The following is a 21592-nucleotide window of genomic DNA, read 5'->3' as shown; positions in this document are numbered from 1 at the left end:
GCCGCCTGGGTCCTAGGGGTCTAGGACGGAGAGAAGAGGTGGAGAGGTGGACTGGTGGGGGTACCTTCTGAGACTGGAGGACCAGGGTAGGTGGGAGGACGTTTCCTCTGCCCACTCAAGCCCCAGGAAGCCTGCTGGACTCCCAGGCTTGGTCCTTCATTCTCTGGGGCCCCCTCCAACAGTGTGGGTCCTAGGGGTGTGGGAGGGAGGGAGGAGGGGGTAAGAAGAAGAGAGGAGTACCAGGGACCTTCTGGGACTAGGAGATCTGGGGAAGAGCCGTAGGCATTTCCCTTGCCCAGTCAGCCCTGGGAAGCCTGTTGGGCTTCCATGTATGATCTTCTGCTTTATGGTGCCCCCTTCAGATGCCCCTTCCAGCCACATGGGTCCTAGAGGCAGAGGAGGGAGGGAGAAGGAAAGAAGAGAGGCCAACGAAGAGGGATCCTCTGAGATCAGAGGACTGGGGGAAGCACCCAGCATTTCCCCCACCAACTCAGGCCCAGGGAGCCTGCTGGGGTCCTGGACCTGGTTCAGAAAAGAAAAAGAAATAAAAAGAATATGAATTGGGAAAAAAGTAAAACTGTCACTGTTTATAGACAATACAACACTATACACAGAAAATCCTAAAGATGCCACCAAAAAACTAGTAGAGCTATCAATGAATCTGGAAAAGTTACAGGATACAAAATTAATGCACAGAAATTTCTTGCATTCCTATACATTAACAATGAAAAATCATAAAGAGAAATTTTTTAAAAATCCCATTTACCATCACAACAAAAAAAAATAAAATAAAATAGAATACCTAGGCATAAACCTACCTAAGGATACAAAAGACTTGTACTCAGAAAACTATAAAACAGTGATGAAAGAAATCAAAGGTGACACAAACAGATGCAGAAATATACCATGTTCTTGGACTGGAAGAATCAATATTGTGAAATGACTATACCACCCAAAGTAATCTACACATTCAATGAATCCCTATCAAATTACCAAAGGCATTCTTCACAGAATCAGAACAAAAAATTTTACAATTTGCATGAAAACACAAAAGACCCCAAATAGCCAAAGCAATCTTGAGAAATAAAAACAGAGCTGGAGGAATCAGGTTCCCCAACTTCAGACTATTCTACAAAGCTACAGTAATCAAGACAGTATGGTACTGGCACAAAAACAGAAATATAGATCAGTGGAACAGGATAGAAAGCTCACACACATATGGTCACCTAATTTATGACAAAGGAGGCAAGAACAATGGAGAAAAAGACAGCCTCTTCAATAAGTGGTGCTGGGAAAATTAGACAGCTATACGTAAAAGAATGAAATTAGAACACTATCTAACACCACACACAAAAATAAACTCAAAACGGATTAAAGACCTAAGTGTAAGACCAGACACTATAAAACTCATAGAGGAAAACATAGGCAGAACACTCTATGACATAAACCACAGCAAGATCCTTCCTGACCCACCAAGGATAATGGAAATAAAAACAAAAATAAACAAATAGGACCTAATGAAACAAAAGCTTTTGCACAGCAAAGGAAACCATAAACAAGAGAAAAAGACAACCCTCAGAATGGGAGAAAATATTTGTAAATGAAGCAACTGACAAAGGATTAATCCACAAAATACGCAAGCAGTTCATGCAGCTCAATATTAAAAAAAAACAAACCCAATCAAAAAATGGACAGAGACCTAAATAGACATTTCTCCAAGGAAGACATACAGATTGCCAACAAACACATGAAAAGATGTTCAACATCACTAATCATTAGAGAAATGCAAATCAAAACCACAATGAGGTATCACCTCACACTGGTCAAAAAGGCCATCAACAAAAAAATCTAGAAACAATAAATGCTGGCGAGGGTGTAGAGAAAAGGGAACCCTCCTGCACTGTTGGTGGGAATGTAAATTAATACAGCCACTATGGAGAACAGTATGGAGGTTCCTTAAAAAACTAAAAATAGAATTATCATATGACCCAGCAATCCCACTAGTAGGCATATACCTGGAGAAAACCATAATTCAAAAAGATACATGTACCACAATGTTCACTGCAGCATTATTTACAATAGCCAGGACATGGAAGCAACCTAAGTGTCCATCGACAGATGAATGGATAAAGAAGATGTGGCACATATATACAATGGAATATTACTCAGCCATAAAAAGGAATGAAGTTGAGTTATCCGTAGTGAGGTGGATGGACTTAGAGTCTGTCATACAGAGTGAAGTAAATCAGAAAGAGAAAAACAAATACCATATGTTAACGTATATAAATATAGAATCTAGAAAAATGGTACTAATGAACCTAGTATCAGGGCAAGAATAGAGATAATAGAGATGCAGATGTAGAGAACAGACTTGAGGACACAGGGGTAAGGAGAAGCTGGGACGTAGTGAGAGAGTAGCACTGACATATGTACACTACCAAATGTAACATAGATAGCTAGTGGGAAGATGCTACAGAGCACAAGGAGATCAGTTTGATGCTTTGTGACGACCTAGAAAGGTGGGGTAGGGAGGGTGGGAGAGAGGCTCCAGAGGGAGGGGATATGGGGATATATGTATACATATAGCTGATTCACTGTGTTGTACAGAAGAAACTAATAATATTGTAAAGCAACGATACTTCAGTAAAGATGAACGGACTTAAGGACACGGGGTGGAGGGTGAAGGGGAAGCTGGGACGAAGTTAGAGAGTAGCATTGACATATATACACTACCAAATGTAAAATAGATAACTAGTGGGAAGCTGCTGCATTAAAACAGGGAGATCAACTTGAGGATAGGTGAGGACTTAGAGGGGTGGGATGGGGTGGGAGGGAGGGAGTCGCGGGAGAGAGGGGATACGGGGATGTATGTATAAATACAGCTGATTCACTTTGTTGTACAGCAAAAACTGGCACAACAGTGTAAAGCAATTATATTCCAATAAAGAGCTCAAAAAATAAAAAAAAACAAAAACCCACAAACTTACGGTTACCAAAAGGGAAAGGGGGAGTGGTGGATAAATTAGGAGGTTGACATTAATATATACACTAGTATATATAAAGTAAATAACCAACAAGGACTTACTGTATAGCACAGGGAACTATATTCAATATTTTCTAATAACCTATAAGGGAAAAGAATCTGAAAAAGAATATACACATATATGTATGTATAACTGAATCACTGTGCTGTATACCTGAAACTAAGACAACACTGTAAATCAACTATACTTCAATAAAAAAAAAAAAAGAAAAAGATGAAAAAATTAAAAAAAAAAAAAATTTACATCCATTATCATTAAAATAAACCTAGTTTTAACTATGTAATATAATTTGAGATATTAGCTAATGGCAGCTAAACATGTGAATAATTCATAAACAAACATAAATAATGAAAGTTTAGTCATCAAAAAACAGTTGGAAGACAAGTGCTCATCTCCCCAAAACATCTTGTTTAAAAGCATAGGATCTGAGTGTTGCTGAGGCTGATGACAACTATATTTTATATATCTCAAAATTATACAAATTCTATTGAAAGGAAGAATTATGGTACAATAGTAATGTATCTGGGCTCAAGTTAGAAAATTTAGTCTAAGACTCCCTATTATCTCAGAGTAAATCTTTTCACCCTTTTGACTAATAGCCTTATCTGAAAAAAAGCAAGTCTCAGAGGCTAATCAACTCTAGTCTAGCTAAGGGATAGAGACTATAAAAGCAGAATTCAGATAAATCATATTGTATAAATGTGCCTATCTTCAAACAAAAGGATCAAAATATGTGTGTTGATAAAGATGTTGATACAAAATAAGAAAATCTCCCTCTTAGCAATTGGGGAGGATGGACAGTAACACGTGTTTACAAGGAAGTGGAAAAACTACAACCCTCCTAACACTGCTGGTACGAATATAAAATGGTTCAACTGCTGTGAAAAAGTTTAATGATTCCTTAAAAATTTAAACATGGAATTACCATATGACCCAGCAATTCCACTCTTAGATACACACCCAACAGAACTGAAAATAAATACATATATACATATATTCATAGTAACACTACACACAATAGCCAAAATGTCCATCCATAATTTTTTTTTAAAGTTTATCAAGATGATTAGGTAAACAAATTTTGATATATATGTATAGTATATATAATGGAATATTATTTGGTCATAAAAAGGAATGAAGTGCTGATGAGTGCTAAAATGTGGATGAACCTTAAAAAATATACTAAGAAGCCAGACACAAAAGGTCACACATATTGCATGATTCCATGTATATGAAATACAGAATAAGTAAATCCACAGAGATATAACATAAATGGGTGGCTGCCAGGGCCTGGAACAAGAATGGAATGGGGAGCAACCGCTTCACAGGGGTTTCCTTCTGGAGTAATGAAAAGGTTTGAGAACAAGGTAAAGGCAATCTGTGCACAACACTTTGTACTAAATAGCACTGAATTGTTCACTTTAAAATATGAATTATAAAATGTAATATTATGTGAATTTTGCCTCAATAAAAGTAAAATGTTAAATATACATATTAGCTGTTAAATATGCATATTATCAAATATACTTGCTAAACAGTGGATGAGGAGAAGGAAGAGGAAGAGAACAGAAGGAGAGGAGGGGGAGGAGGGGAGAACAAGAATAAGAAACCATCCAGAGCACTGACAATAAGCAACTCCAGGAAAAAAGGAAATTTTTATTCTGTAATTTTCTCGAAATGTTTATTCTAAATTAACTGAGTAACTGAAATCTCCTTTAATGGCCTATTAAAATATTTTTCACTTTTCCTGATATTTAAAAAGAATTTTTTCCATGCTGAACTGTACCTTACCATATGCTACAGAGTACACACACACACACACACAGAAATCAACTTTACAGCATGATTTTAAAAATGAAAAGCAAAACTAACTGTTGTCTTTTCACATACAGTGAATGTATTAAATACCCATGGGAATGGTAAGCACCAAATTCAGGACAGGGGTTTCTTTTTGGATGAGGATAACATTATAAGGATAACGTTGGAGAGGAATACACAGAAGGCTTCAATTGTATGTGCAAACTTTTTTTTTTTAAGCTCTTTCTTGGAATATAATTGCTTTACACTGTTGTGCCAGTTTTTGCTGTACAACAAAGTGAATCAGCTGTATTTATACATACATCCCCATATCTCCTCTCTCCCACGACTCCCTCCCACCCGCTCTATCCCACCCCTCTGTGTCCTCACCCATCCTCGAGTTGATCTCCCTGTTTTATGCAGCAGCTTCCCACTAGCTATCTACTTTACATTTGGTAGCATGTATATGTCAATGCTACTCTCTCACTTCATCCCAGCTTCCCCTTCGTATCCACACCCCCTGCCCCCGTACCGGGTGTCCTCAAGTCGGTTCTCTACATCTGCATCTTTACTTCTTAAGCTGGGCAGGGGGTAAATTGGTGTTCACTAATTCTCTAAGCTTTTCTATTCTCAAAATATTCCATAATTTAACTTTATTTTAAAAAGGAAAAAAGAAAGCAGAGAAAGCTTGCCTGTTGACCTACAATAGAGAAGGGAGGAGAGGTAGGAGTTGGCTGTATTTAGCCCTAAATATGGCTATAAAGAGTAAACTTCAAAGGTTTTCTAGATGTGCACAAGCCAATAAGCAGCTTGCCAAAAAGCTGATTAATCTTATGTTGCAAAATTGAAAAAAAAAATACACGAAATTTTTCAAATGGAATTACTCTTTAACTTACCATAATTGTAATTTCCCTTCTACAAATGTTGAGGTCCGTCACATTATTGACATACATTCGCTTCAACGCATAGCGGAGTCCACCATGAGTCCGCACCAGGAAAACCGTCGAGAATCCACCTAGAAGAACAAGTACCAATTAAATAAAAAGAATTTGAAACTACCGCTAAAATCACATTACAGCACTGAGGAGCTTAATGTCAGAGGGAAATAAGCTGATTGTACACAAGACAAAAATAAGAACAGTAAGCAACTAATATATTGTACTAAATTATCAGTCAAAACATTGGCTTCCTATGCCAGTCATGAAGTAGCATATACAGGACAATATGTTTCTCAAATTACATGCCTCTCTTTTAAAGGTTAAAATATTAAAATATCATTTGAATGGAAATATTCCTTATATAGGATGTGGAAAATGTTACAACTGTATCACTATAGTTTGACATATACTAGAGATTACCTATCCATCAGCCTCCCCCTCCCCATGATGACAAAACACTTATGTGATTTAATATGAGACATCAACGGGATCAGATGGGTGGGTCCCTCCTCCAGTTCCAGGGGATGAACCAACACTGTTCTAAGACAATAATGGGAATCTCATTTCCTCTTGTCAGCAACTGATTTAGGATTGAATATGTAACCGATTTTGGCTAATGGGACACAAGGGAAAGTCTGCTGAAGGTTGCAGGAAAGATTTTCCACCCAGGGTGCAGGGGGACGAGCTCTATGTAGAAGGCTCTGTTCTTCCTTCCAGCTTTTCGATTTTATTATATAAAAACACAACGTTTAGACTTATGGCAGCCATATGTGGTCGTGAAGGAAAAAAGAATCAGAGAGAAAATGACCCAGAACACTGACACAACTCAGCTACTGAACTAGACAAGCCTTCCTGAACTCTCATGTGAGATGATAAATGTCCTCATTATTTATGCCACAGTCTGTTCACTGTACCTAAAAAAGTATCATATCTAAAACACAACCAGGTATTCTAAAGAACAATTACTTCTGTCACATTTAAGCAAAGATTTCCAACTTAAGTTTTTAAAACTCATTTTGGCATAGGATATTTTATAGCTTAATTATTATTTTAAAACAAAAAAAAATGGTATGTCACTTCTATCAATTTGTTAGTCCTTCTAACACAGCAAGCCCAGTAATGATAATGCACTAGCACTTCAGTTCAGTGCAAAGTGCTCAAAGGAAAAGTAAACCATTACGGATAAACAATAGGGGAAAAAAGCTCCTAGGATGACCGTCCAGAATCAGTACAGAGTCATTCCAGAGTTTCCACATCCTCCAACTGCAGGTACAAGAAACCATACAACTCCCGCCTTATAGATTTGGATTTCCATGTATATTAATATAGGAGAAATCAAATCAACCACCTCACAAGGCAGTTACCAGAAGACAAAAAGATGATGTTTGGGAAAGGTACTTTATGTAAATGCTCTAACAATGCAGAGCATTTCTTTAAAAGATGTTCATTTAGCATTAATTTCAAATGCAAACATTAACAAATTAGTAACACAGATAAAGTACTACTTAAACTGCTCAAATTTTATTTGATCAAAAAATTAAGGACAATGCTAAAACTTAGAATATACCTAGATATGGAAGTACTATGGGTACAGGTCAAGATAAACCATTTATATAGCACTTGTTCTGAGATATTTTAGAGATTCCCCCAGGGCAATGCTTCCCAAGCATAACTATGCATCAGAATTGCCTGGTGAGCTGGTATATGTGTTTGATTTACCTTGAATAGTTTCCAAGTTCTGACAAGTCTGAATCAGGAGGTGTCAGTCAGGCCAAACATATACATTTTGCTAACGGCCCCCCCTTACTCATTATTCTACTTTTGTATCTGTTCTTATGAATATATAATAATATAAATTGGTTATTAACTAGGGCAGCAGGGGGAGTCCCCCAGATGGTTCTGATGTACAATCTCATTAAGTACACAATGAACCACAGTAAAAATTCCTGAAGGAACCATGGATCCTATATATCCATTCTCATCCATACATATAACAAGGTAATTTTATCCCTATGAATTAGGAAAATTAGGCAAAAAAATGTTAACTAAGTTTTGTTCATAAAACCCATTCCTAAAAATTAAAATTTGACAATTTCACCAATCCTAAATCAGTCATAGATCTGGCAAAATGTTATGTTTTCTACATAGAAAGATGATGTGTTCATCAACTATGACTTACACCTAAACATGGTAAACACTGTAACAGTCTTCAATAGTGCCTGCTCTGAGAATGAAATGGAATAATTTATTTATATTTCTCCAAATACTATATTTTCCAAAATTTTCTGATTAAGTATTAGTTAGCTAATATTATTTCTGCTTGAAGAATGCATTTAGTGGGAGGTAACTAGTTGAGACATTACAGTAATCTAAGAGAGGACCATTATCTGCTTCCCACCAATTCATATCTACCAAATTCTTCAACACATATTCTTCTTCAGAGAAGGCATTCATGACCAACCCGATTCATGTTCATCACTCCCTCAGGCACCTCTATATAGAGTTTTGACTATATTATCATATACTTCAATTTTTAACTCATTTCATACATAAATCAAAAGATTTATGCCAGTAACCACAAATTTCACTTATAAATTTCTTTGTCCATGTCAATATATTGTTTAAGCCTAGTTCCAGGCACAGTTGCTAAATTAATGCTAAATTTATACTTTCAAATACTGGATTACAAGGATACTATAAAACATTCCAAATGTTCTCAAAATCCCATGAAAATAAAAGAATTAATGACAGATATTCGTCTTCGTTATGTTAAAGAGGTGATTACTGGTGGCATCCCTGCATAGCTTCAGGCTGGAGGCTGGTCCCAGAAAAACCAACTACTGTATATGATTAGAGGATTGAAATTTTTCAGCCTTTTCCCCATCTCACCTCCCAATCTCTGAGGAGAAAAGAGCAGTCAGAGGTTGGGTTCAATCACATGACCAATGATTTAATCAACCATGCATATGTTAAGCTACTTCAATAAAAACTCTAAGCAAAAAGGTACAGAGAGCTCCATGGTTGGTGAATACACTAACACATTGGGAGAGTGGTGCATTCTGACTCCATGGGAACACCCAAAGTTGCAGTCAACCCAGTCCATCAGAAGTGCTGATGGTTCCTTGTCACCTGAAATGGTAGCAATCTTGTAGGACTTGGCCCACTTGTAGGGTCTGCACCTACTCTGGGTAGTGTCACAACTGAATTGAACTGATGGCCATCCAGTTGCTCTCAAAGAATTGTTGTTGAAATGCAACCACTTATCTAGAAGTTGTACTTAAGGATGTATTTTATCTTCTACTTGGGAAGATGAGAAGTATGTCATCAGACAACAATTAAGAAACTTTAAATGTAACCATAATTCAAAATGGATCTGTAGTGATCCAAAAGGTTACTACAAATTGAGTCCTTAATAAATATTTATTTGTTCATACAATTAGGTTTCCTTACAGGCTGCACAGCACCTCTTTAAGTCTCACAGCTTTCTGTTCCATACCACATAGCATACTTGATCCTGTTTACCAATCTGTCTCTTCCACTAGTTGTTAAGCAACGTGATGAGGGTCTGACATAATAGTAAGTGAAAAATAATCAATGTGTTTAGACATAACTGTTAAGTCACTTTTGAATTAACCAAACTGCTGGGGGTGGGGGACAGTATTTTTTAAGGGCCTTGTTAGACCTAACATACACTAATTTCTTTGACATAACCTGACTACAAGTAAAAAAGTTTACCACTCGCTACAAGAAATCAATTTCACCAGCCATAATTTGCATTCAGAATGTCTCTCAGCTCCTAATCACTATTTTCTTTCCAAAGAACTGAAAATTCAACTTGGAAGAATTTACATAAAATTAGATACCATTAAATGTTTCCTATAACTTGAGGTTCTCAACCCACTTTCTTGCCCAACATGAAGGACACTATTCATTCCCCAAAATGATATAGACTGTCAATGGAATTGGGAGAAAGGTATCAAAGCTGAGAAATATGATATTAAGAAAGTGATTCAGCAAGGATCATCATTGTATGCTAAAATCCTAGATGAAAGGTTTATGAGAAATAGGATATTCACATGGTATCAAAGTATCAAAAGTAAGAACATTCCCTTTCATGGGAGAAATTTGGGGGTCAATAATATTGGCATTAATATTGACATTATATACGTCCTGATATAATGGAATATGAAGTAATTAAATAGCATCACGTGTGAAGTACCTTTGTTAAAAACCTTTAACCAAGTAAATCTAAAGGCCTAAATTCCAGTTTACAGAAAACAGGGGCTAGAAGAATATGGAAAATGATAACACAAAGAAACACTCAAAGTCTGAGATATTAACTCTGGCTGGTTTTCTTGTACAGTGTTCCATATGTGGAGTACACAAATGAGGGGAGCATGGTTACACTACAATCAAATGTAATACATAATCCTTGATTAACTACCAGTTTTGAAAGAAACCATAAAACATGATTTTTGTTGGTAAACTATTTGAAAATAAGTTGTAGGTACTATGTCATTTTACTAATTAGTAATTAATGGGCACTCCTGAGTCCTTCTGTGAAGGTGCCCTCCTTACTTGTTCTGGAGCTACAGCCCGAGAGGCAAGCTCCAGGTTTGATCCATATCTGGTGGTCTACAGAGCTGCCCTCAAGGAACACAGGCTGTGGATACCATTTAGGCACTATTCCTATGCCCTGCTCCAACTCACTGGTATCACCCAGAAAAGAGCTTATACATCTAGAGCTCCAGATTCTGCCACTGATGCTCAGAGGAGACCTCCAGACACCTGGTTCTAGTGGCCAGCAAGGCTTATACTTTGTCTCACAAGCCTGTACATATTTGTATACTTTTAAAAGCTAATGACTTAAAGGTTTAACTTCCAGTAAACCTGCATCCAGCTGTTGAGATTCTGCTCTTTGGGACAATGACAAGTCTTGGCATATTCACAGCTACTGGGAGGTATTAAAAATGTAATAATACCTGCTTCTTTGGCAAGCACAGATGTTTAAGAGACAACCAAAAGCTGAGGCAGGGTTGAATGACAAGATTCATCTCTTCTACAAGGTCACTCCTTCAAAACTATGAGAGGTGGTCGTTTCATCTACTGTATAGAAACCAACACAAAGAATCAAGCAACATGAAGAAACAGCAATATGTTCCAAATGAAAGAACAAGATAAAACCTCAGAAAAACAAAAACAAAAAATCCCTAATGAGAGATAAGCAATTTACCTGATAAAGAGTAATGATCGGGACTTCCTAGGTGGCGCAGTGGCTAAGAATCCACCTGCCAATGCAGGGGACGTGTGTTCGAGCCCTGCCCCAGGAAGATACCACATGCCGCAGAGCAACTAAGCCTATGTGCCACAACCATTGAACCTGTGCTCTAGAGCCCATAAGCCACAACTACGGAGCCCATGCACCACAACTACTGAAGCCCATGTGCCTAGATCCTGTGTTCCGCAGCAAGAGAAGCCACCGCAATGAGGAGCCTACACACAATGAAGAGTAGCCCCCGCTCACAGCAACTGTGTGCAGCAACAAAGATCCAACACAGCCAATAAATAAATAAATCCAATAAAGAAAGAAAGAAAGAAATTAAAAAAAAAAAAAAAAGAATCTGCCTGCCAACACAGGGGACACAGGTTCAAGCCCTGGTCCAGGAAGATCCCACATGCCGTGGAGCAACTAAGCCCGTGCACCAGAACTACTGAGCCTGCGCTCTAGAGCCCATGTGACACAACTACTGCAGCCAGTGTGCCTAGAGCCCAAGATCTGCAACAAGAGAAGCCACTTTAATGAGCAATCCACGCACTGCAACGAAGAGTAGCCCCTGCTCGCCACAACTAGAGAAAGCCTGTGTGCAGAAATGAAGACCCAATGCAGTCAAAATTAAAAAAAAAAAAGAGAGAGAGAAAGCAATGATCATAAAGATGCTCACCAAACTGAGAATAAATGAACAGTGAGAACTTCAACAAAGAGATTAAAAGTATAAGAAAATACCAAACAGAAGTCACACAGCTGAAGAATACAAAAACTGAGTTAAAATATACACTAGGAGGGTTCAACAACAGACTGGATGAAGTAGAAGAAAGAATCAGTCAACTCAAAGACAAGACAGTAGAACTCAACCAATCAGAGCAGCAAAAAGAAAAAAGAATGAAAAAGAGCAGAGACAGCTTAAGGGACTTATGATACAACAGTAAATGGACTAACATTCACAATATAGTGGTCCCAGAAGAAGAGAGAGAGAAAGGAGCAGAAATCTCATTTGAAGAAACAATGTCTGAAATTTTCCTTAACCCAAGGAAGGAAACAGACATCCAAATCTAGGAAGCCCAGAGTTCCAAATAAGAGGAACCCAGAGAGACTCACATCAAGATACATTATAATTAAACTGTCAAAAGTTAAAGACAAGGAAAGAACATTAAAAGCATCAAGAGGAAAACAACTTGTTACATGCAAGGGAACCCCCATAAGACTATAAGCAGATTTTTCAGAAGAAACTTTGCAGGCCAGAGGGAGTGGCATGATATATTCAAAGTGCTTAAAGAAAAAAACTTCTAACCAAAAATACTCTACCTGGAAAAGTTATTACTCAGAAGTGAAGGAGAGATAAAGAGTTTTCCAAACAAGCAAAAGCTAAAGGTATTTATGACCACTAAAGAGGTCTTAAGAGAAATTTGTTAAAGGGAATTCTTTAAGCTGAAAAGAAAGGGTACTAGTTAGTAACAAGAACACACATGAAGGAACAAATCTCACTGGAAAGATAAACACATAGTAAAGGTAGGAGATTAATCATTTATAAACTAGTATGAAGGTTCAAAGACAAAAGTAGTAAACTACAATAATTAGTTAAGGGATACACAGGATAAAAAGATGTAAAGTGTGATATCAATAATATAAAGTGTGGAGGGGAGGGAGTAATAACGTTGAGCTTTACAATGGAATCAAACTTAAGTTGTTTTCAACTTAAAATAGACTATTACAGATATAAGTTGTTATATCTAAGACTCACAGTAACCACAAAGCAAAAACCTATATAGGCATAACTTGGGAGATATTGCAGGTTCAGTTCCAGACCACTGCAATAGTGCATACTGTAATAAAGCTAGTCACACAAATTTTTTGGCTTCCCATTATATAAAAAGTTATATTTACACTAAACTGTAGTCTACTAATGGTGAAATAGCATTATGTCTTTAAAAATGTGCATACCTTAATTAAAAAATACTTATTTGCAAAAATATGCTATCATCTGAGACTTCAGGGAGTCTTAGTTATAACAGCAAAGATCACTGACCACAAAATCACCAAGAAAAATGTAATAATAATGATAAAGTTTAAAATATTGCAAGAATTACCAAGATGTGACACAGAGACACAAAGTGAGCAAATACTGTTGGGAAAATGGTGTTGATAGACTTTCTCAATGCAGAGTTGTCACAAACATTACAACTGTAAAGAATGCAATATCTGTGAAGTGCAATAAAGGGAAGTGCAATAAACCAAAGCACAATAAAACAAGGTACACCTGTAGCAAATACACAAGAGATAAAGAAAAATATAAGCATACCATTAAAGAAAACAATCAAACCACAAAAGAAGAAAGCAAGAGAAGAACATAGGAACAAAAGACAAAAACGTGCTGAAAAAAATTAGAAAAATGGCAATAAGTACATACCTAATTGTAATTACTTTAAATGTCAATGGACTAAATTCTCTAATCAAAAAACAGAGTGGCCAAATAAATTTTTTAAAAGACCAATCTATATGCTGTCTACAAAAGACTCACTTTAGATGTAAGGACACTCAGACTGAAAGTGAAGGGATTAAAAAAATATTCCATGCAAATGGAAACCAAAAGAAAGCTGGAGTAGCTATACTTACATTACACAAAACAGACTTTAAAACAAAGACTGTAATAGGAGACAAAGAAGGGTGTTACATGATAAAGGGATCAATCCAAGAAGATACAACATTTGTTAAATATTTATGCACCCAGCAAAGGAGCACCTAAATATATAAAGCTAATATTAACAGACCTAAAAGGAGAAATGGACAATAATACAATAATAGTACGGGACATTTATACTCTATTTACATTAATGGATAGATACCCAGACAGGAAATCAATAAGAAAACATCAGCTTTAAATGACACATTAGACCAGATGGACTTCACAGATATGCATGGAACATTCCATCTAAAAGCAACAGAATACACATTCCTCTCAAGTGCACATGGAATATTTTCCAAGAGAGATTATATGTTAGGGCACAAAATAAGTCTAAAAAAAATTTATGAAGACTGAAGTCACATCAAGCGTCTTTTTCAACCACTACAGCATGAAACTATAATTACATAAAAGAAACTGAAAAATTCACAAATATGTGGAGATTAAAGAACAGGCTACCAATCAATCAATGGGTTAAAGAAACCAAAAGAGAAATTAAAACCTTGAGACAAATGAAAATGAAATATAACACACCAAAATTTATGGAATGTAGTAAAAACAGTCTAGGAGGAAAGTTCATAGTGATAAACTTCTACCTCAAGAAACAGAGAAAGTCTCAAACAACCTAACTTTATACCTCAAGAAACTAGAAAAAGAGCAAACAAAGCCCAAAATTAGTAGAAGGAAGGAAATAACAAAGATGAAAGAAGAAACAAATGAAATAGAGTCTAAAAAGACAACAGAAAAGATCAATGAAACTAAGAGCTGGTTCTTTGAAAAGATAAATAAAATTGGCAAACCTTTAGACAGACTCACCAAGAAAAAAAGACAGAGGACTCAAATAAAATCAAAAATGAAAGAGAAGCTGTTACAACTGATACCACAGAAATGCAAAGGATCATAAAAGACTAGTAAAAAGTTGAACAACCTAGAAGAAATGGATAAATTCCTAGAAATACAAAACCTACTAAGACTGCATCAAGATGAAATAGACAATCAACTATGCTCCAATATAAAATAATTTAAAAAAAATCTAAACAGCAAAAGAAAGAAAGAAGGAAAGAAGGAAGGAAGGAAGGAAGGAAGGAAGGAAGGAAGGAAGGAAGGAAGGAAGGAAGGAAGGAAGGAAGGAAGGAAGGAAGGAAGGAAGGAAGGAGGAAAGAGAAAGATAGAGATAATCTTAACAGACCGATTATTACTAGTAAGGAGACTGAATCAGTAATCAAAAACCTCTCCAAAAACAAAAGTCCAAGACCAGATGGCTTCACTCACTGGTGAATACTACCAAACATTCAAGGAAGAATTAACAGCAACTTCTCAAACTCTTCAAAAAACGAAAACAAAAAAACAGAAGAGGAGATAACTTTTCCAAACTCATTTTACAAGGCCAGCATTACCCTGATACCAAAACCAGACAAGGATATCACAAGAAAACTACAGGCCAATATCCTTGATGAACATAGATTCAAAATACCTCAACCAACAAAATACTAGCAAGCGGAATTCAACAATACATTAAAAGGATTATACACCATGATCAAGTGGGATTTATTTCAGGGATGTATGGATGGTTCAACATCCACAACAGTCAATGTGATATACCGTTAACAACATGAAGGATAAAAATCGCATGATCGTTTCAACAGATGCAGAAAAAAAGTTGACAAACTTTAACATCCATTTATGGTAAAAACTCTCAACAAAGCAAGTATAAAGACAACGTACCTCAACCTAATAAAGGCCTAATATATGACATATAAGCCCACAGCTAACACTGTACTCAAAAATGAAAAGCTGAAAGCTCTTCCACCAAGATCAGGAATAAGACAAGGATGCCCACTCTCACCACTCTTATTCAGCATAATACTGGGTTGACCAAAAACTTCATTCGGGTTTTTCCATAACATCTTATGGTAGTCCTAGGCAGAGCAATTAGGTAAGAAAAAGTAAATAAAAGCCATCCAAATTGGAAAGGAAGAAGTAAAACTGTCACTATTCACAGATGATATATATATATAGAAGACCCTAAATATTCCATTTAAAAATTGTTAGAATTATTAAATGAATTCAGTAAAGTTGCAGGACACAAAATCAACACACAAAAATATGCTGCATTTCTACACACTAATAATGAATTATCAGAAGAGAAATTAAGGGAACAATCCCATTTACAATTGCATCAAAAAGAATAAAATACCTAGGAATAAATTTAGCCAAGAAAGTGAAAGATCTGTATATTGAAAACTACAAGACATTAATGGAAGTAATTGAAGAAGACACAAATAGATGGAAACATATTCCATGCTAATGGATTGGATGAATTAATATAGTTTAAATGTCCATACTACCCAAAGTAATCTACAGATTCAATGCAATTTGTATCAATTCCATTGGCAATTTTCACAAAAACGGAACCAAAAATTCTGAAATTTGTATGGAACCATAAAGGACCCCGCATAGCCATAGCAATCTCAAGAAAGAAGCACAAAGCTGTAAGCATCACACTCCCTGATTTCAAACTACACTACAAAGCTCTGGTAATTAAAACTGTATGGTACGGGCATAAAAAGACAAATTGAGCAATAGAATAGAATAGAGAGCCCAGATTAATTAAATAAGCCCAGATATGCATGGTCAATTAATTTATGACAAAGGAAACAAGAATATACAATGGGGAAAAGACAGTCTCTTCAATAAATGGTGTTGAGAAAATTAAACAGTCACATGCAAAAGAATGAAACTGGTCCACTATCTTACACCATACACAAAAATTAACTCAACGTGGATTAAAGAATTCAATGTAAGACCTGAAACCATAAAACTCTTAGAAGAAAACATAAACAGAAAGTTCCTTGACATAGGTCTTGACAATGATTTTTTTCAACCTGACACCAAAAGCAAAAGCAACAAAAGCAAAACTAAACAAGTGGGACTACATCAAACTAAAAAGTTCTCACAGCAAAGGAAACTATCAACAAAATGAAAAGGCAACCTACTAAACAGGAGAAAATATTTACAAGTCATATATCTGATAAGAAGCTAACATCCAAAATAAATAAAGAAATCATACAATTCAATAGTAAAAAAAAAAATCTGATTTTAAAATGGGCAGAAGATCTGAAGAGACATTTTTCTAATAAAGACATACAGATCGTCAATAGGTACATGAAAAGATATTCCACATCATTAAATCGGAAGGGAAATGCAGACCAAAACCATAATGAGATATCACCTCATACTTGTTAGAAGATCTATTATCAGAAAGTAAAAATTGCAAATGTTGAAGAGGATGTATATAAAAGGGAACCCTTGTGCACTGTTGTTACAAATGAAAATTGGGGGCAACCACTATGTAAAACAGTATGGACATTCCTCAAAAACTTAAAAATAGAACTACCATTTGACCCAGCAATTCCACTTCTGGGTATTTATTGGCTGAAAATAAAAACAGTACTTTGAAAAGATATATGCACCCACATGTTCACTGTAGCATTATATACAATAGCCAAGGTATGGAAACAATCTAAGTGCCCACTAACGGATGAACAGTTTTAAAAACTGTGCCAATGGACTGGAGAACTCGAGGTATGGGAGGGGGTGGGGGGTGAAGGGGAAACTGAGACAAAGCGAGAGAGTAGCACAGACATATATATACTACCAACTGTAAAATAGATAGTCAGTGGGAAGTTGTTGTATAACAAAGGGAGTCCAACTCGAGGATGGAAGATGCCTTAGAGGACTGGGGCGGGGAGGGTGGGGGGGACTCGAGGTGGGGGGAGTCAAGGAAGGGAGGGAATACGGGGATATGTGTATAAAAACAGGTGATTGAACCTGATGTACCCCCCCCAAAAAAAATAAAATTAAATAAAATTAAAAAAAAAAAAAAAACAGATGATTGAACTTGGTGTACCCCCAAAAAATAATAAATTAATTAAAAAATATATATAAAAACTGTGCCATACACACACACACACACACACACACACACACACACACACAGAGGAATATTATTCAGCCATAAAAATGAAGGAAATCTTGCCATTTGCAACAACATAGATGGACCTCAAGGGCATTATACTAAGTGAAATAACTCAGATGGAGAAAAACAAACACCATATGATCTCTCTTATATGTGGAATCTTAAAATATTTTTTAAATAAATGTAAAAAAACTAAGCTCATACACAGAATAGATTGGTGGTTGCCAGAGTTGAAGCATGGGGGATTGAAAGAAATGGGTGAACTGCTTTTGTTCTGTTTTTTGTTGTTGCTGTTGTTGTTGTTTTTAGTTTAAATAAACTGAAAATTTTTTAATGAGGGGGGCAGGATTATTTTAGATTTTACATGACATTACAATCAAATTCAGTACATAATTCTTAATTAAATTCTAGTTTTGAAAGAAACCATAAAACACGTTCTTGTTGGTAGTGAATTATCTGAAAGTAAGTTGTAGATTCAAGTCATTTTACTTATTAGTATTCATGGGTATTTAAACACATATGCATTCTTAAAATGCGTACATTATCCTATAGAACTACAGTACCTCTGTCCCACCTAAGAAAATGAACAATACTTCTTCTAACACACAGTCCTGACTCAAAATTATCCATGTGTTTTTTCAAAATGTATAAAGAAAAAAAAATGGTAAAATGTTATTGATAGTTGAATGTAGATGATGAACATATGATTATTCACTGTACTACTCCTTCAAATTTTCTGTATATTTTGAAATTTTTCATAATAAAATTGGAATAAAAAGAACAAGAGACCCAGGATGTTTTTCCTCAGGTAATTCTTCTCTCCCTTGCCATTCACAACCCTACCACCACCACTGAGAATTATTATTTTACAAGAACAACAATGCTGCTGATTATCCAGACTCACACCTTCCCCAAAGGCACCATAAGTCTCTTGCCACAGAAAATGTTTATGGATGGTATCTTAGATACCTACTGCTCCAATATCCTGACACACACAAGCACTTCATGTTTATGAAAGACTGGGCTTTAGTACTGTTTACTTCTATCAAGTTTGTTTCCCTAGGGAATGGAAGAAGAGAAATGAGAGGAACGGGTAAAATTACACATGGTCTTTCTGTATTGTGTATATCATCAGACATCATGCTAGTCAACAAGACAAAAGGAATACTAAGCTGTCAGCAACTTCTGGTTTCAACCACTGCCAAAGAAAACAATATCTTTTGAAAACTATCTTCAAGTTAAGCGGAACAGGCATTTATTTGGCTGTGGGATTTGAGCCAATGACCACTGGCCTGTGATACATCAGAGTTTCATTACTCTAGGTTAAGGCAATGACTCCAGAAGTTTCTTTCTTAAAAGTGAAAATATCCCTAAAAAGACTTACTTAAATTCATGCCAAAGTTGTTGTATCTAGTACAAGGCAATGAAAGAATAAATCAGTTACATTTGATTGGGTGGAGAACAAAAGGATGGGGAGTTGAAAACAGAAAAAGCAAGAGCACAACATTCATACAGCTCTGACAATACATAAAGCATCGCTAAGTACATTATCTTATGTAGTTCTCATAACATTATGAGGCAATTTAACTGTTATTCCCATTCTACAGATGAGAAATAAACTAAACACTGAGAAAGAAGGTAAGCAGCTAGTCCAATTATACAACACTGATAAGATGAAGTCAGAGGTTTGTTTTTTTTCTCAAAAATCTCACATTCAAATGATTTTTATATCCATACCCGTCTTTGTTGTGCCAGAAGAAAACTTTACATAGGATCTGAGAATGAGATCAAAATTTAGGAGGAACAAAAGAAAAATGGGATAATCAAGAAGGAACAATGCCCTCCCCAACCCAGGGTTTTCTTCTTGATAGCACCTTATTTAATAAGCAGTATTCCTTATACAAAAGAGGCTTGTAGGTCAAAACTATGTTTGATTTGGACTGCGCTGTGCCTCAGAAGATTGGCATATGTCAGATGACAACCTAGATTTTTCAGTTTCTCTTGAAAAACTTGGAAATAAGGAAAGAGAGGGTCCTCATTCAATCAGATGGAGCTGTCAGCTGCCATCTCCTTTACGCAGGGCATGTGCTCTGCAGTTCACCACAGCTCCCTCTATTCTTCAAGTTTCAATGATTCACTGGCCCACTTCACTCTTCTCCATTACCTGCCTGGCCTGTGTAGGCATGTGAGTTTGCAACCCATACAACAGGAACTTCTAAAAATTTATCCAGCACAGTATTTATACCTATTATACTTATTCAATGCCTCTCCCTTCAACTGGGTTATAAGCTCTGTAAGGACAGAGACTATATATACATCACTTATCCCAGTATCATCGATGCCTAGCACTCAAATATTTATTGAGTGAATGACTTAACATTAATAAACTGGTTTTCCTGGAAGCAGTTTGACAAACCAGCTACTGCATTGATCTTCTGTGAATAAAAAGGAATTAACCTGATTCATCATTTTCCCTTGGTGCTGACTATAATTTTAATACACAATACAAATTCAGAAAACAGAATATAACTTCTTTACCATGTAAATCATTCATTCAACAATATGTATTGGATATGGGGATATATGTATAAACACAGATGATTCACTTTGTTGTACAGCGGAAACTGGCACAACACTGTAAAGCAATTATGCTCCAATAAAGATCTGAAGGGGAAAAAAGAGTAAATAAAGTTTGAAATTAAAAAAAAAACCACAATGTATATTAACTGTTCACAAGGTGCCAAGCACTGTTCTAAATGCTAGAAAGAAAACTAACTATAAGGAATTCAGAGAACTCCCCTTGACCTTTGTGAGCTTACATACTAGAGAGATTGACACAAGATATACAAGTAAAATATGTACTATATAGAAGATAACAATACATTCTGAGGAGAAAAATATTAAAGTGGGGATGGATGGTAGACTGGAAAATTGTGTTGGGTGGAGGGAAGAGGCTGAAATGCTTAATCTGGATGCTAGATGCCTAGGGAAGGCCTGGGGTGACTTTGGGTAAAAATGGAAACTGAGGGGGCCTTTTCTGGTGGTCCAGTGGTTAAGAATCCACCCTCCAATGCAGGAGACACAGGTTCAATTCCTGGTTGGGAAACTAAGAACCCACATGCCACAGGGCAACTAAGCCCACGTGCCACAACTACTGAGCCCGCATGCTCTGGAGCCCACACGCCACTACTGGAGAGAAGCCTGTGCACCGCAACAAAGAGCCCGCTTGCCACAACAAAAAAGATCCTACATGCCACAACGAAGATTGCACATGCAGCAACTAATACCCAATGCAGCCAAATAAATAAATAAAGATGGAAAGTGAGGAAATGAGCCACACAAATATCAGGGCAAGTGCATTCAGGTAGAAGGTAAAAGAGGGTGGGCAAAGGCCCTAAGGCAGGAGCCTGCTGATATGTTTGAAGAATAGCAAAGGGACCAGAAAGCCTGGAGCACACTGAACAAAGGGGAGTAACAGAAAAAGAGGTCAAAGGGTTAAAAGGGAGCCAGATCATACACGCTGTTAGGTATGGATAAGGGTAAAGACTTTGCCTCTTGCTCGAAGTAAAATGGAAAGCCACTGGATGGTTCTGAGCGGGAGTGACATAACTGGATTTATATTTTAATACGACCACTCTGGTTACTGTGTGAGGAACAGTGTGAAGGCAGGCAATATTAGAGGTAGGGAAGCCAGTTAGTAGGCTACTGCAATAATTCTGTTGAAAGATAACAGTAGTTTTGACCAGGGCAGTAGGAATAGTGAAAAATGAAAAAATTCTAGGTATATTTTTAAGATAGAGCTGACAGGATTTCTTGACAACACTGGATGTGAGAAAAATAGAAGCTAAAAATGACTTCAAGGTTTTTGGTCTGAGA

General features: G+C 36.5%; 1 protein-coding gene across 4 annotated transcripts in view; it reads right to left on the bottom strand.

Moving 5' to 3' along the window:
• The window catches only part of BMP2K (BMP2 inducible kinase), a 115979-nt gene that overhangs the window by 58901 nt on the left and 35486 nt on the right, over positions 1 to 21592 (bottom strand). For 3 of the 4 annotated variants that reach the window (XR_009052532.1, XM_057726106.1, XM_057726107.1), the window contains exon 2: positions 5738 to 5856. Coding sequence is in view for 3 of the 4 variants with exons in the window: in XM_057726106.1 (XP_057582089.1) it covers positions 5738 to 5856 (119 nt within the window). In the remaining variant the exon portion in view is untranslated. Of the gene's footprint in view, positions 1 to 5737; positions 5857 to 10761; positions 10886 to 21592 lie in introns of all 4 variants that reach the window. The other variant, XM_057726108.1, reaches the window with a different exon arrangement.

Source organism: Hippopotamus amphibius, chromosome 3 (assembly GCF_030028045.1).
Source record: "Hippopotamus amphibius kiboko isolate mHipAmp2 chromosome 3, mHipAmp2.hap2, whole genome shotgun sequence".
Lineage (NCBI taxonomy): Eukaryota > Metazoa > Chordata > Mammalia > Artiodactyla > Hippopotamidae > Hippopotamus > Hippopotamus amphibius.
The sequence above is the reverse complement of the archived record's forward strand: the minus strand, read 5'-3'. Positions and strand labels throughout refer to the sequence as shown.